This window comes from Lontra canadensis, unplaced genomic scaffold, assembly GCF_010015895.1.
Source record: "Lontra canadensis isolate GAN:19392208 unplaced genomic scaffold, GSC_riverotter_1.0 scaffold69, whole genome shotgun sequence".
Lineage (NCBI taxonomy): Eukaryota > Metazoa > Chordata > Mammalia > Carnivora > Mustelidae > Lontra > Lontra canadensis.
In genome coordinates this window covers 3,521,191-3,537,992 of record NW_022631063.1, presented here as the reverse complement: position 1 = coordinate 3,537,992, position 16,802 = coordinate 3,521,191, and the positions used below count along the sequence as shown (strand labels likewise).

At 36.3% G+C, this 16,802-nt stretch overlaps 1 protein-coding gene across 5 annotated transcripts in view; it reads right to left on the bottom strand.

Annotated features, from left to right (window-relative positions):
* Positions 1-3,954: 3,954 nt before the first annotated feature.
* The window catches only part of LOC116880903 (sodium channel protein type 2 subunit alpha), a 140,546-nt gene continuing 127,698 nt past the window's right edge, over positions 3,955-16,802 (bottom strand). For all 5 annotated transcript variants that reach the window (XM_032880338.1, XM_032880337.1, XM_032880340.1 and 2 more), the window contains 4 exons: positions 14,099-14,236; positions 13,628-13,732; positions 9,446-9,716; positions 3,955-7,639 (listed from right to left, as the gene is read on the bottom strand). In XM_032880338.1, the coding sequence (XP_032736229.1) occupies positions 6,444-7,639; positions 9,446-9,716; positions 13,628-13,732; positions 14,099-14,236 (1,710 nt within the window). In that variant the 3' untranslated portion in view covers positions 3,955-6,443. The remainder of the gene's footprint in view (positions 7,640-9,445; positions 9,717-13,627; positions 13,733-14,098; positions 14,237-16,802) is intronic.

Sequence of the window (16,802 nt, the reverse complement as noted above, 5' to 3'; positions counted from 1 at the left end):
AGGGACGTAACTAGTGGTGCCACAGATATTGAAAGCATAATAATGGAATGACATGAACCATTTATGCAGTAAATTGGAAGAACAAATTCTTTAGAAAAATGCAATTTACCAAAACAACAAAAAAAAGAGAAAAATCATAAAAGCCCTATATCTATTAAAGGAAAAAGTATCTTTAATTAAAAAGTTCCCCACAAAGAAGAGTCAAGTCCTATGTGGCTTTACTAATGAATTTTATCAATACATAGGGAGAAATAATTCCACTTTTACAGAAATTCTTTCAGGAATGGACAATTTCTAACTTGTTTTATGAATCCAGCATTATCCTGATACCAAAAGCTGACAAATTACCCAGGAAAAAAAAACTAAAAATAAAAAAGGGACAGTAAAAAACATGGGAGAAAGATTTAGAAATTTCAATATATAACTCTCAGGAGTTTCAGTTGGAAAAAATAGAAGAATATAGGATGAGGAAATATTTGTTTCCTGAAAGCTAAGAATTTTTGTGAAATTTTCTGAATTATAAATATGAATAATGTGTCAAACCTCAAAATATATTAGCAGAAATTCTGTAGCATAGTAATAAAAACAATTTCATAATTAGACTAAAAAATTTAAAAACACCAGAATAATTATAATCTAAACTATTCCATTAAAAATACGACTGGGCTCTTTGGTGGCTGAGATGGTTAAGGGTCTGACTCACGATTTTGGCTCAGGTCATGATCTCATGGGTTGTGAGTTGGAGCCCCACATCGGGCTCTGCACTCAGTGGGGAGTCTCCTTGGGAGTCCCCCCTCATCCCCTCCCCAACTCATGCTTTCTCTGTCTCTCTTTCTCTATAATAAATAAACTTAAAAAAAAAAGCTGAAATAAAGCCATTTTCAGAAAAAAGAAAAAGAGTCAGTTTACTACCCACAGATATTACTAAAAGAATTCCTTATGTATTTCAAGAAGGAAATGGGGGGGCGGCGCCTGGGTGGCACAGTCAGTCAAGCTACCAACTCTTGATTTCAGGTCCGGTCATGATCTCAGGGTCATGAGATTAAGTCCCACATCGGGCTCCAAGCTCAGGTGCTCAGGGTGTGGAGTCTCTTGGACTTTCCCTCTCCTGGTACCACACCTCTTAAACAAATAAATCTTAAAAATGAAAAAAAAATAAATAAAAAAAGAAGGAAATAGAACACAAAATGTAGTAGACCGAAGAAACATATTTTAGGAAAGACTAATTAACAAGTAAGTCTAACTGAGCACTGACTACAGAAATTCACCATAATACTGTTCAATTTGTTGTGTGTCAGACCGAGTAGAATTAAAATAGAGACAAAAATCACATCAAAAGTGGGCAATAATATGCACTGAGTCTAGGGAACTTCCTTGTTCCAGATAAGGGTACAAATGCTGGTTTTATTTCACTAGTTATGTATGCATATTAAAATTTAAGGGCAGGGGTGCCTGGTGGCTGTTAAGCATCTGCCTTTGGCTCAGGCCATGGTCCCAGGTCCTGGGCTCGAGCCCTGTATCAGGCTCTCTGCTCAGCGGGAAGCCTGCTTCTCTCTCTCCCACTGCCCCTGCTTGTATTCTCTGTCAAATAAATAAATAAATCTTTAAAAAAAAATTTAAGAGCACTTATTTAAAACAACAACAACAACAAACAAAAACAAGAGAAAAGGGAGGAAGGGAAGAAGGGAGAGAGAGAGGAAGATGTGTAGCTTCTGGGCCAGTATGGATGTGGGAGAAAGAATAAACATAACAAAATTAATCTAAAAGAGGACAAAAAGGGAAAGAAGACAAAAAAGAAAACACTTGACAAATAAAAAGGACAGAATAAGGTAATAAAAAATAAAACCAAATATACCTGTGTATAAAATAAATACAAGTAGATTAAGATAGGCTATTAACAGAAAATGTTAGGCTTCTTTAAATCTATGTATATTCTTTTAAAAATATATACCAAAAGATAAGAACACAGAGATCTTTAAAAATAAAGAGATGGGAAAATGAGATCTCTGTGAAATATTAGCAAAAAGAATGGTCAGTGTAGTCCTCTTACTATCAAATTAAATAGGGACAGGTACACCTAATTTCACTGCCAATGTACTGCTCAGGAGTAATCAATCATTCCTCATTGCGAACAGAGTAAATCTCAGGGTCTTTAGCTTGACATTCAAGGTTCTTCACCTCTGGCTATACCTTTCTTTTGGACAGTTAATTTCATCTTTGATCTCGCAGCTCCTATCACAAAATTAATATGTAGTAGACACTCAAATATTTATTTAGTTCCGATGACAGGAAAAAATTTACCAATGAAATCATTCTAACATTTACTTGCATAATGTCCTCTTCAACTTTTTCAGGAGTATTTTTTCTTTAAAAAAAGAAGAGAGGAGAAACATGTTTGCACTGCACATCTAACATATTGACAACTAAGCAAAATTTCTTTTCCTATGCCTTTTCCTTTCCCCTTCCTTCACTATTGTTGTAGATACTAACAGCAAGACCTTTTCCCAGAGGATAATTTATAAAGCATCCCTTCCCATTTTTGTACACTCCTCCTTCCCTCTACTTCCCCCGGTTGTTCTTCCCTCTTTCCTTCTCCTCTGCCTTTCCATCCCTCCTCTGATTTTCTCCCCTCTTCTCATTGTAAACCAATCTGTATTACACAAAACTCGGGAGAACATGTGTTTGTGAGAGATGCCCCAGAATAGAGAAGTAGAGACTGGAAGTCTTTCCTGTTTAGATTTGTGACTTGATAATGGCAAATTGAATGTATGTTTTATGTGGACTATCTCCCCTTGGTCCAGATTAATGGTTTTTACCTGACAGGGCATGTAGGATTCACCTGAAAGAGCATTTTATGAATCCATAGTTTCCTAAACCATCTGTGTATTCATCTCCCCAATATGCACTAGGAATAATTGGGGAGCAGGTTGTGGGGTATATAATTTGAAAAAGCTCTCAAAAACATTACTGATAGAATTCCGTTTCACCAACTACAGTGTTAGAATAGAATCCCTGATACATAAATAGGTCAATGTCAGTTCCTCACAATGTAAGATAAACACCTCAAAAGCCACTATATTGGAAGCCTCACTTTATATGCAATGAATTATATAATGAAACTCTGAAATGGGAAGGGGGCATTTTCTGTAGAATATTTTTTTCCTATTGGGCATACAGGCCCTCATTCACTGGCTTTCAGCCCTTAGTAGGAACCAGCATCAATGGCAATCCTTAAAAAAAAAAAATTTAGATGTTTAAGTCTCAACCCCAGAAATATGAGTTCTGTTCATCTGGTCTTGGTCCATACTCTGGTATTTAAAAAAAAAAAAACTTAAGTATTTCTAATATGCAATCAAAATTGAGAAACATTTCCCGAACTGCTCATAATTAAGTAGAAAAATTTAATCTGTGGTTTTAATTATGATGTATGAAGACTTGAGATCTAAGCTCACGTAGAATTTTTGCCAAGGAAATTATAGAAATGAATATAATGATACACTATGGATTTTTTTTTATAGTGACAACAAGTTACCAGGGGTTTAAATTGTCTATAGGATGTAATTAATAAGAAATTGAGTGAACAGAAAAGAAACAAGAAAAGTATCCTGAATGAAAAACAAGAGCCAGAGGAAGGAATGTAAAATACAGGGGAAAGTAGATCAAGAATACACAGGGAAGGGCTCCTGGGTGGCTTAGTTGGTTAAGCGTCTGTCTTTGGCTCAGGTCGTGATCTCAGAGTCCTGGGATCAAGCCCCACATTGAGCTCCCTGCTCAGCAGGAATCCTGCTTCCCCTCTCCCTGCCGCTATCCTGCTCTCTCTCTGGCAAATAAATAAATAAAATCTTAAATTAAAAAAAAAAAAAAAAGGAATACACAGGGAAGAAACTGAAGTGAAAAGGAGAACAAAACAAAACAGTAGGTAGATGGGAAGGAGAAAGGACGCACAGCTTAAAATATTAGTCAATTTTTTTATTAAGTTTTGTAACTTTCCAGTACTCTACCCAATACCATATCTAGATTTTTGGCCAATATTAAAACTAGATATCCAATACACTCTTCTTAATTGATTTCCATTCCATGAAAAAATTTAAAGATGAATTATTATATTTAATGTGTATTCTTTACATTTATATTTTTTCTGATAGATCATTTTTACATGATAGAAATTTACCTTTAAATGGCATTTCAAAGATAGAAACAAAGACAGAACAATTAAATACAAAACAAAAGCAAAACCTTTATTCTTTTGGCTTGATTGTAATGTGGCTTACCGTTCTGTATGGTAATAGCATTTTCCTGCATGCATTTCACCAACACACTACAAGTCAATAGCTTTAGTATAAAGAATCTACATTTAATGTTGCTTGTGAGAGAAAAACAAAATGTTTTGCTGTAACTGGTAATATGATTTCACTACCTGGCTTTGTGAGGGAAAAAAAATAACCAAAACTTGGGTCCCATTATCATAACTGATACAGTTCTAGTGCCATACGGGTCAATAAGAGTAAGATCTATCTGGGTAAACGAACACTGGAAAAGACCAACGATTTACTGAATAAAAAGACTAGATGGAAACATCTGATCCAAGCAATGCCAAGAATATCAACTGATCTTTCCTTAAGCCTCTTTCGATGATAAGGTGTTACTATTTGAAAGCAAATGAACGCTGGACTCAGTCTGAGATTTGTTTCACATTGAAATGTGTGCAAAGTTTACAGTACTAATAAAAAAGCGGAAACCTACACTGCGTCTTAGTCTTTGTTTCTTATTTTGTGAAGTGCTGCAATTTAAAAGTGCTAGGAACAGAAACTAACAATAGTGACTGTGACATCAACCTGAAGATACTTTTAATTTCTCATTTTATGTACAAAAGGTTGAAAAATAAAATAAAATGAACTTTGTACAGTATTTATATTTTCTTAGAAAACTCTAACCATATAGTTTCAACAGATTTAAGCAGCTGGCAACATGTTCGTACAGTCGGGCTTTTTACCATAGGGTGTTCAATTAAGATTGGAAGAATAAAAAGCAAGAAGCTCTTCATTGTTTGCTGCAACCTATTGCTTAATGACATGAAGAATGAGGTCTTGGTCGAACAATTTTCTTCACTTTACCACTGACATATGGCTTCCCATATTAGACTTCGGGACAGTGGAAGGAATAAGATACAGCAGCAAAGGCAAGATAAACATGCAGCAGTGACAGCTTCAAACTATAATGGAACCAATTACATCATATTACCTGTTGAAAGCTTGCAAACTATACTTACTGTGGTACATATTTGATGCAATAAATACTGTGCTTAAGTCGTCATTTTTGTTTGCTCAAACATGCACCACTGGGTAAAATGACTATTTACAAAGCGGACTTTTCTTGTTTAAATTGACAAATACTCTGTCAACCTCACCAAGAGCAGAAGATGGCTAAACAATACTGCAGGAAAAAAGCAGAGTCAACTTTATAAAGTGGTGGGGGCTGCTTTTTGGTCAATTCAGGTTCTTAAAAGGATCGAGACGATATTTTTAGTTTATGCCAAAGGACACTTATCAAAAATGGTATAGTCATGCTGCCGGGACTTGGAATGACTACGTAATGGTGTATGTTTCTCTGTGTGTATACATATATATGTATATACACGCACATATACATATATACATATATACATGTACATATAATGGATCATGTAAAAATAAAATGATTCTTCAACGCTCGTGAATTCTATGGAACATTTACAGGCACATTAAAATTTTTCTGGATGAGAAACCTTAAAAACATGAATAGCTATTTAAGCACCTCAAAAATCTAAAAACATCCTGAAACAAGAAGTAAACTCTTTCCTTTTGTGATGTGTTTTTTTTTTTCATGTGTGAATGAGAAGTGCAGCATGCCTTCATTTAAAATATATCCAGTTATACAACAGAGAAATGCAGAATTCCCTACCTTTAATCCCTCTCCCCAAACATAAACCCATTTACAAAAATAGTCACATATAATAGTAAACAACCTGGGAATTAAAAGAAAAAAGGTGATAAATTCACAGCATACATCTTGTAAAAATATGGCAGGTGTGGCAGTTAAATCATAAACAGTGGTGACGATTACTATCATCAAGTGTCACGTGTTGAATTTACATAAAAATTTAACTTCCCTCCCCACTTTAAAGTGGTTCCTATAGTCTGAGTAGCCATTACATCTCTGCTCTTCAGCAGTGTCAGCTGGTTGTGAAAACAGAAACCTCCCGTCAATGCTGTTTTTCTGGTTTATTGAGTCCCAGTTTGCTGACCAGAGGTCTCTGTCTTGTTATAGGCACTGACCTTAAGTATACATTTGTAAAAACAGTCAGTTTGGCATAGACTTCCTGTGGGAGTCTTGTTGACACCAATACATCACCATCACAGGCTGTAAACAATTGATCACAAAATGGAATTATTCTTTGTTCCTTTTTACTTTTTACTTTCCCTGATATCTTTCCCTTTGTCTTCCTTTTCTGATTTGTCTTTTTCAAATTTTTCTTTTTCCGGCTTGGTCACACTATCATAGGAAGGTGGAGAAGTGGTAGAAGGCGTCACATCGGTTTTCTCTGGAGTTGAATTCTCATTTAGTTTGTCGATAAGGATATCTTCTTTGATAGGTGTTCCCTCACCTTCTTTGCCTTTGTCTTTCTTGTAGATACACGAAACCTTTTTAACTTTTTGCTTCAAGAGGTAGCGTCTATAAGCCCTCTGGATAACGATAGCAGACACCTCCTCTTGTTTGCGTTTCAGAGTGGTTGTGATGGGCTCGTAGGAGACTTTGGAGGGGTTCGATGCCATGAATCGCTCCTCCATCTGTATTCGAAGGGCATCCATCTCTCCACTTTCACCCAAAACACGCTTTGTAAAGGCAAATAAAATATCGAGGCAATGGATCCGGTCCCCACTGACCATGGGCAGGTCCATGGCGATGAGCTGGACTTTGTTTGGTTTGGCTATGAGAAGAGGAGGATCCAGGGCAGCTGCAAAATCAGAGAGCTTGGCGAACTCTATAAACTGGGTGGCATCAGGATCAAACTTCTCCCAGACTTCATAGAACATCTCGAAGTCATCCTCACTCAGGGGCTCTGCACTTTCTTCCGTGGCAACACTGAAGTTCTCCAGGATGACAGCGATGTACATGTTCACCACAACCAGAAAGGATATGATGATGTAACTCACAAAAAAGAAAATCCCCACAGAGGGGTTTCCACAGTCTCCCTTAACTGAGCTTCCAGGGTGATCTTTTTCAGGGTCACAGTCTGGAGGTCCGCTATTAAGAATAGGCGCCAGCAATCCATCCCAGCCCGCAGAGGTGGTAATTTGGAACAGGCAGATCATGCTGTTGCCAAAGGTCTCAAAGTTGAACATGTCATCAATTCCAACTTCCCTCTTAACATAGGCAAAGTTGGACATTCCAAAGATGGCGTAGATGAACATAACCAGGAAGAGCAGGAGGCCGATGTTAAACAAGGCAGGAAGGGACATCATCAGAGCAAAGAGCAGCGTGCGGATCCCCTTGGCCCCTTTGATCAGACGCAAGATTCGACCAATCCTGGCGAGCCGGATCACTCGGAACAGGGTAGGGGACACAAAGTATTTTTCTATGAGCTCAGCCAGAAACATGCCTGTGGAAAATCAAGAAATACAAACAAACCAGTGTTATATTTAATATAAGATTTACTATGTTATAGTAAATTAGTATTTAATATATTAAGTTAATATTATATTAATGTTTAGCAGTGAATGAAAATTTACATGGATCAGACAGTCATTAATTTTACAAAATGTGGACATAAATATTAGGTAAACACACACACGTACACACACAATCAGTGGTATTTGTTTAGCAAAAGGAAACTGGTGTGTTTAGTGTTAAAACATTAACCCCTATATGCTAACTGAGGTTTCAATGGTCATTTTTCCTAGTTCAAGAAAAGCATCTGTTGAAAGATTCAACCACTTGAAGGCCTAAAGACATCATAAAGTATGGGGAAGCCAAGCAAAGGAGTGGACTTGCAGTTCTAAAATCCAGTTCTAGTACTGGCATAAGAACTAATGGACAAGGCTTGTGATTTTTCGATCGGAATAGGGGAGTTCTTACCCTGACACCATTGTGATCCATTTTATTTGGAAGGTGGCAAGAATGATGGATAGGAGAGAATCCAGGCTTTGGAGACAGACATACTTGTGACTGAATTCTATCCCTTTTTTTGGCATCACTAAATGGTGATAGCATCTACTTTTGTTGTTTTTGTTAAACTTAGCACTCAACTGAGCCTTTTCTCTGTACTAGGCATGCTACTAAGTGCATCTACTTACATAATCTCATTTAATTCTCACAATAACACTTTACAGAAATATTCCCTGGAAAGCCAGGGTTTGGAGGTAACTTGCCGTAGGTTACAGAGCTGGTAAGCAGTGGAAATAGGAAAGCTCCAGGCCAGATCTGTATGATTCCCGAGTCTCATCTCTTAATCACTAATATGACCACCTCATAGCACTCTTGTGAAGATCAAACAGAATGGCATATTGCTTCAAGTGTTTTAGTCCACCAGAGAAAGCAATTTAAACAGTGGAATACTATTCTTCCCCCTCTGTGTATGTTTTCTTTTCTCAAATAGGCAGAACCTTGTCTTAAATCTCTTATATTTACTGCCAGCACCTCATTTAATGCTCTAGACCTAATCAGTTAATATGTATTAATAATAATGAGTCTGTTTTAGTTTTTTGAACAAAATGTCTACTTCTGGAGAAAGACTATTACAAGCCCTAGAAACTACTGGAATCCAAAGATAAGAGGAAGTTTATGTGAGCACGCATGCTAACTCTTCAAACTATCAACAGCTTATTTGTGGGCAATTTGGTTCCTTCTATTCATTTTTGGGTGTCTGTGAATGTGAATTATTTATTCAACGCAGTACTTGTCCATACCACAGGAGTGTGAGTGACTACAGCAGTGTTATGACAAATTGCAGTTATTGTCTTCTGAAATGAGGCAAGATGATAAATGAAAGCTGAAAAATATAAAATCTTTTTTTTTTTTAACACATCATTTCATGCACAGCATGCAACAAGAGAAATGACAAACTGAAGAAAGGACTCTTAGACTTTTATCTGAAATTTTGGGATGAATGAGAAAGATTAGGAAGAAACACTTTCAAAGTTTTTTGTTTTTTTTTTAAGATTTTATTTATTTGTCAGAGAGAGAGAGATCACAAGTAGGCAGAGAGGCAGGCAGAGAGAGAGAGGAGGAAGCAGGCTCCCCGCGGAGCAGAGAGCCCGATGCGGGGCTCGATCCCAGGACCCTGGGATCACGACCTGAGCCGAAGGCAGAGGCTTTAACCCACTGAGCCACCCAGGCGCCCCTCACTTTCAAAGTTTTAAACAAATTTTCATTATTAACGTCCCTGAGTAAAATCACCTCTTCTTACCTACAATAGAGAGAATGACCACGACAAAATCAAAAATGTTCCATCCGATGGTGAAATAGTAATAACGAAGAGAGATTAGTTTCAGCACACACTCTCCAGTGAACAGCACAATAAACACCAGATTAATCCAGTACAGAATGTTTGTCATCTCCTGACTCTGGTCATCAGTTTCCACCATCATGGTGACCATGTTGAGGCAGATGAGGATCATGATGCTGATATCAAAGACTTGTTTGGTTACAAAATCAAAGACCATTCCTTGGAATTTGTTCTGGAACAAGGAACATGCAAAATTCAGTTAGAAACATAAAGAAAATCAAATTTGACTTACCTGCTTTTACCACAGCAATATGAAAATGCAGCTTTTATAAGAACACACCATGTTTATCTAATACTTGGAAGAAGAGTTTGTATACGGGCATATGCAACTTTTTTCAAATGTATTTTATGTATACTGTTCATATCAGATTTTATAAACTGACCTTAAGAACCACGTATTGTGTTCTCAGTGCCCATCACATCATCAGGGGTATGGCAGACAGTCAGTCAATATTTGCCACTGTGACAAATCTCTGTTATCCCATGTATTGGAGGTGGGTATCAAAGCAAACTTCAATGAACTAATAAATACTTTCCCAGCTTTTTCCCTCATATTTATTTTTTTTTCATTTCTGTTTTTATCGTCTCTCCCCAAAGCCAGAGCACCTTAAATTTCACCTGTGAAGATGTTCTAAAAAATTGTAGCTCAAGAAAAAGGACATATGTGGAACACCTGGTGAAATCCAATTAAATTCTGTATTCTATTTAAATGGTATTGCACCACGGTTGATTTCTTAGCTTTGATTACTGATCTATGGCTATGCCAGACTTTACAATAACGAAAAGCTTGGTGAAATCATATGGAGATAACTCTTCTGTAAGAATATATAATAATCTTTTAAAAAGTTATAGTCCACAATCAGATGTTCAAGTTTTTCCTTACACAGTTTGGACCTTATTTCCAAGGACTAACTGGCTTTTTGTCTTGTTTATGAAATTAAGTCCTCACCTTATCAGTTCTGCTCACTTGGACCCTGTTTTGTACCATTTTGCCTACACCTGCTTGGTATTTCAGCCTTGACTTAACTTGCACTAGGCTGTCCTCTACTTTCTTAACTAGAAACACTGATGATCTGTTACCTACACACTTCATAGGCTGCTTTCCCAGATCTTGACATGTTTATCCATCTGGATTCCCTGGTGCTCGCTTCGGCAGCACATATACTAAATTGGATTCCCTGTACGAGTGTTCCGACCTCTCCCTGTTGAGAGGCATCCGTTACTCCCTATGGAAGTTCTTGGACATCAAACACCACCTGTTTGTTGTATTTTTCTCTTTTTTTTCTTAGTAGATATCTGGTTTGCTGGACCGGACTTCTATTGCTTCAGCTGAGCCTGTCCTTCAAGAGCCTTCTTCAACTTGATAAATGTGACTAATTCCAGTTCCAAGCCCTTCCTTCTTAGTTCTTATTTACTGTAGCTTACCTTTCCAAGTCTCCTATGTTTCTTTTATTTCTACCCTTCTGATATTTCCTATCCCTCTTAATAAAGTTTGCAGATGACACTGTGTCATGTTGTCTTGTCTCTGTATACTGAAACAGACTTCCCTCACTCCTTCTCTGGTGACTGTAAATTCAATTTGAAGTTTTAAGCACTCTGTGTCCTCAGAAAACTTCATGTTTACATTTGTCATAAAATCGATGCCACTGTATTGCAAATGGTTTGCTCTTGTTTATTTGATTTTAGTTTTCTCTTCTAGTTGTTTGAAGGCTTTGCAAAGACAGAGCAGTGTCATTTTTCTCATAGATAGAGCACCTAGAGTGTAGTGTGTTCAAAACTCCTTAAAATCAGAAGGGTTTTTTTTTGTTGTTGTTTTGTTGTTGTTTTTTTTTTTTTAATCAATGAAAAGCTCCTTAGATTTTCTGCTCATGTAATTTTCCAATGGGTCACTTTGATGTATAACTCCAATCCCCAATCACTAATCACTATCTCCAATTTAAACCTCAAGGTGTAGTATACGCTGAAGGAAGCTACATAACCCTGGCAGCCTTGTTCACCAAAGATTTATGTTCTCTCACTTCATCTTGGCCCTTGACAATGATGAGGAATCCTTTATCCCTCACTTGTTCCAGGATAGTTCCAAATTTCTAAAAAATACTCTATTCTTTCGCCTTCTTTTCTTTTTTGAGAGCATCAAAATCAGTGTAAAGAAATCTTCTACTTCTTTTTGCATTCATATTATCTTGACTTTTCACACTTTCATATATTACTCCATATTCATTAGAGGACTCAGTCCCTCTCACCTTTAAATCTAACCTAGACCATTCTATTCTTGACCTACATATTATGTGTGATTTTATTCTATATTCCCTCTCTTCACATTCTTCTTCTCCAGAACTCTTGCTTTGCTTCAAACCTAAACCTCTCTCCAAACAAATCCTAAGAAACTTTATTTTAGGGGCGCCTGGGTAGCTCAGTGGGTTAAAGCCTCTGCCTTCAGCTCCGGTCATGATTCCAGGGTCCTGGGATCGAGCCCCGCCTCGGGCTCTCTGCTCAGCGGGGAGCCTGCTTCCCTTCCTCTCTGCCTACTTGTGATCTCTGTCAAATAAATAAAAAACCTTAAAAAAAAAGAAACTTTATTTTACTACTTCTAGATATTCATTCTTCCCCCCATCTCCTTTCGATTGCCAGATTCTGCAAGCTAGCATCTCTAATTTTTTTCTCCATGCTGTCCCTTCTTCATATCCTGCATGACACTGGTCATCCGGCGTGTATGGCAGAAACTTTTAAGTTCTCTTTGTTGGGTCCTTCTTTGTCTCCCATATCCAATTAATAGAAAACCTTTAAATTTCACTCCAGTGACAGCTCACAAATCCACCCACTCTAATTCATCTCCACACCACTCTGGTTCAGGCTACCTCTCAAACAGCTACCTCTGAAACAGCTCCAAATAAGGCTACAAAGCATACACATTGTCCCTATCAATACTGGTTGAGTGATCTTTACAAAACAGAGAATGACCAGGTCCCCTTCTACAGTTCCCCAATGCTCTAAGGATAGAGACAATTTTTAATGTGGCTTACAAAGTTCAAAAAAATCTGGCCCATCCTAACCTCTTCATTCTCAGCACATCCCAGTGAGCCCTCCCTCTGTTCTCTAGCCTCACTGGCCTTCCTACCTCAGGGCTTTCACACAAGCACTGCCCTTCTCCTAAAGGGCTCTTCTCCTGACAACAATTTCCTGTGGCAACCAAGCAACTTTTGGCAAATATATAATTAGAATAGCCATAAAAATTCATGAAGAGAATGATGTTATCAGATTTAGAAGCAAGATGCTAGGGGAAAATATGAAATATTTTTAAAACCAGAAAAAAACAAAACCTGTGACTTGTTTCATAAATGATTCCATGTAATCACCAGAGTGGGATAGAAAATGGGGCATATCTGAGATGTACTGATTATTTCAATTGGTCCCCACTGCACTCTGTGAACATTCACTATTTCCACACAATGTATGTATGCATATGTTTTCTTCTCTACATTACTAGAAGCTCCTCATTGACATCAATCCTAGGTAATGCTATTGGCATATAAGTGTGAATTTTTTTTATTTACATATATTTTATATGCATATATATTATACCTATATTATATATTTTGTGCATATGACATATATCACATATACTTAGGCTAAGATAAAAATTTTGTTTTGCAAATTCACAAAAATACTAGTATCTGGCAATTTGGACTGTGTAAGTGATAAATAGCAGATCTTTCTGGGAATTAAAGCATATTATTTTATTGACATATAATGTATTATTTGTTTCAGGGGTATAGGTCTGTGATTCATCAGTCTTACACAATTCACAGCTCACCATAGCATATACCTTTCTCCCAATGTCCATCACCCAACCACCCTACCCCTTTCCCGACCCTACCCGCCCCCCCGCAACCCTCAGTTTGTTTCATGAAATTAAGAGTCTCTTACAGTTTGTCTCCTTCCCCGGTCCCATCTTGTTTCATTTTTTTCCCCTCCCTAGTCCCCACGAGCCCCACTCTGCCTCTCAAATTCCTTCTATCAGAGAGATCATTTAATAATTGTCTTTCTCTGATAGACTTATTTCAGAAAACATGTTATTCTTACAGCTGGTCGAGGTATGGGTTTTTGTGGTTTCTTTGAACCCAGTTTTTTCATTGCATTGTAATATTTCTTCTGTTCTTCTGTCATAAAAATGTCTTGACCTCCAAAGTAAAGAAATAAAAACAAAACTTGTTAAAATCATGTTCTTTGCTAGCTAGAAAATCCACTTCGTCGTCGTGTGAAAATTGGCTTCCACATGCTATTCTAGTGTTGTTAATTTTTGTATTTACAAAGACAGATGCATGTATTCCATCTATAAATTATTATATATTAATCAGTCATATTTCTATACTAAAAATATCAATCCATGCTATCTGAATTAGCAATTACTCAAATACTGCAATTGATTAAATAGTTCAAAATAATTTCAGAATTTTATATTCCTTCTTTTAGCTGATTGCATTTTAGAGCTAAAAAGAACCAGTATGAGATGTTTAACATTTTAGAATAAAGATAAAGGCTTAGTATACTTATCTTCTTTTTCTGTTGGTTGAAGTTATCTATGATGACACCAATGAAAAGATTCAGGGTAAAGAACGAACCAAAAATAATAAAGATGACAAAATAAAGGTACATATACAGATTGTCTTCATATTTGGGTTGTAATTCTACCTACAAAATATTAAGGAATGATAACTATTAGGACCACTACTTGTTTTATAAAAAAGACATCAGCTAATTTTCAATTCGCAAAGCATGTCTCAATTGTTGGAAATGGAAAAAAAAGATCAAGCATTAAACAGATTTTATGAAACATCAACACTATTGTGCTTGTTGAAGAGTCCTGCAAGACCAGTCATTGACTTGACAAAGTGAAACAACTCACGGAAAAGTCTAGATAATTAAAATTAATTTCACCCAATAAATTTCTAGATTATGACTGCACTTTCTCTTACAGGCAAAGACTTCCAACAGGGTATGCAAAGTCAGGATTTCCCCTTCCTGCAGAAGAGATGTTTGAGTCACACTATATTATGTTAAAACCTTCAAAATTTATTCTCTCTGATTTGGGTTTTTCATTTATAAAATGGAAATAACAGAACCTTAACCTCAGAGGGTAGTTGGGAAGATTAAGTATATTAATATATAAAAAGAGCTTAAAGAAACAGTGCCTGGCCTATAGTAAGTGTAAAGGTTTGCTTTCTATTACACATTTCTTTTCATAGGCTAGAATTATTACTGTATGTGTGGATCTGGGTACATCTGTAGGATCATTCCCTTCTGTAAATGAGTCTAAGATTCATCCTATTTAGTAGGCTTTAGGTGCAGTTTCTGTAAGAATGATGCCTTGTCTTATCCAGCACACTTTTGGTCAAAAAAAGAGTGACAACTGGGTGAGCTTTGGTTGTGATCTATATCTCAGGTCTCACAGAATATTGTTCTAACTAATTCAGTTAACCAGTCACAGGTGGTAATAGATACAGGTAATGACCCATTGTGTCAGCAAATCAATTTAGAGGGTAATGGCCAACATGATATGTTTTTCTAATGGTATAGAGTAAAATGGAAAATATTAGAAATATTGTAAAAGTACCTATTCTTTGATGAGATTTTATTTCATTTATGTGTGTATACCGTGAACAGTGATATGATATTTTTAAACATTTCAAAATTAAATACAATACATACAGAAAAGTGTACAGCACATTAAGTGTAAAATGTAGTAGTAAATTGTTATAAAGTGAGTCTCATGGTACAGGACATTGTCAGGAACTCAGAAACCCTTGCTGTATCCTTCCCAAACATAAACTCTATAATCCCTGCTAGAGGCAATCATTATCCTGAATTTTATGGTAATTCCTTCCTTGCTTTTTCTTTAGAGTTAACAGGTAAGTAAGCATTCTTAGATTAGTTTTGTCTGTATTTTGTATAGTGGATACATTTGTTATAACTGTTGTATTTTAAGATTCATCTATATTGCTATGTATGCTGTACTCACTGTATAACATTCAATTATTGTCCATTTCTACTACTTTTGAGTTGTTTCCAGTTTTTTGCTAGTTCAAAAAGTTATGTTCATTCTTGTACATGGACTCTGCTATGCATGTGAACAAGTTTCTGTAGGATATATTGCTAAAAATGAAATTGCAGGGTTAAAGAATATCTTGAATTTTATTGAATAATGTAATAATGCCCAACTTCTTAGAAGAAATATTTATTCTTTTGTCCGGTCAGTATTACATAGGAGTTCTTATTGCCCTTTGTCCTTGACAATACTTGGTATTGTCATAATTTTTAATATTGACAATGAGGTAAATGTATAGTTTCACAATTTTAGTATCCACTTGGATTTCATCGTTTGTAAGTGCTTGAGTTATGTAGCAGATACTGTCTGCTGAGTTACTAAGGAAGGAACCAAAAGAAAGTTGCGTATCAGGCTGCTGCTAAGGAAGGTAGAGAGAACTGTAAATGAATTAGTCAAAAGAGGTAGGAAACTACCATACAAGAAAGTGGTTATGAGCCCATTGTTCGTGGTCAGAGTTAAAAAACATGTACTACCACTTACCACATTGAGCCTATTTGCTTCAATAGTAAATGCAGTTAATATCAGCCACAGCATAAACGTTGTTATTTAAGATTAACTGGGATAGTGTAAGAAAGCCCTTGGTAGAGTGAGTAGTAATAAGTAGTAAATAATTAGTATTATTAAAAAAAAAAACCCATGACTGGGATTCCTGATAGCACTCACAAAGATACAATGCAGGGCACTTCGTTCTCATGCTTGCTCTTTTTTTAAATAAGACAAAAAATTAAAAAAAAAATTTTTAAAAAGCCAACAACTCGGGAATTCTTTCTTAGCTACCACCTGGCTATTGGTGCTAGGAAAATAACATTTCAAATTTAATTACTTTGTTCTGGCAATATACCAGAAGCCAATCTCTTTTTTTTTTTTTCAAAATGTGATTTCCTTCCCCATTGTTGAATAGTGAAAAATTAATGAAAATTGTACAAAATTTTCAAAAGTGCTGAGGTGTGTAAGGCAGACTGTGAAGGCCCTTTCTACCTATAACAAAATCTCACTTCCCAGAAACACTGTGAAGTTTTTGTTTGTTTTCTGTTTGGTTTTTTTCCCACCAGTAGCCAGATTCTTCCTATTATAGGGAAGATAAAAAGATGGAAGAAATCTGTGACAGATGAAGAAAGTGCATGTTGAGGGTTTCTAATGCACAAATGGCCA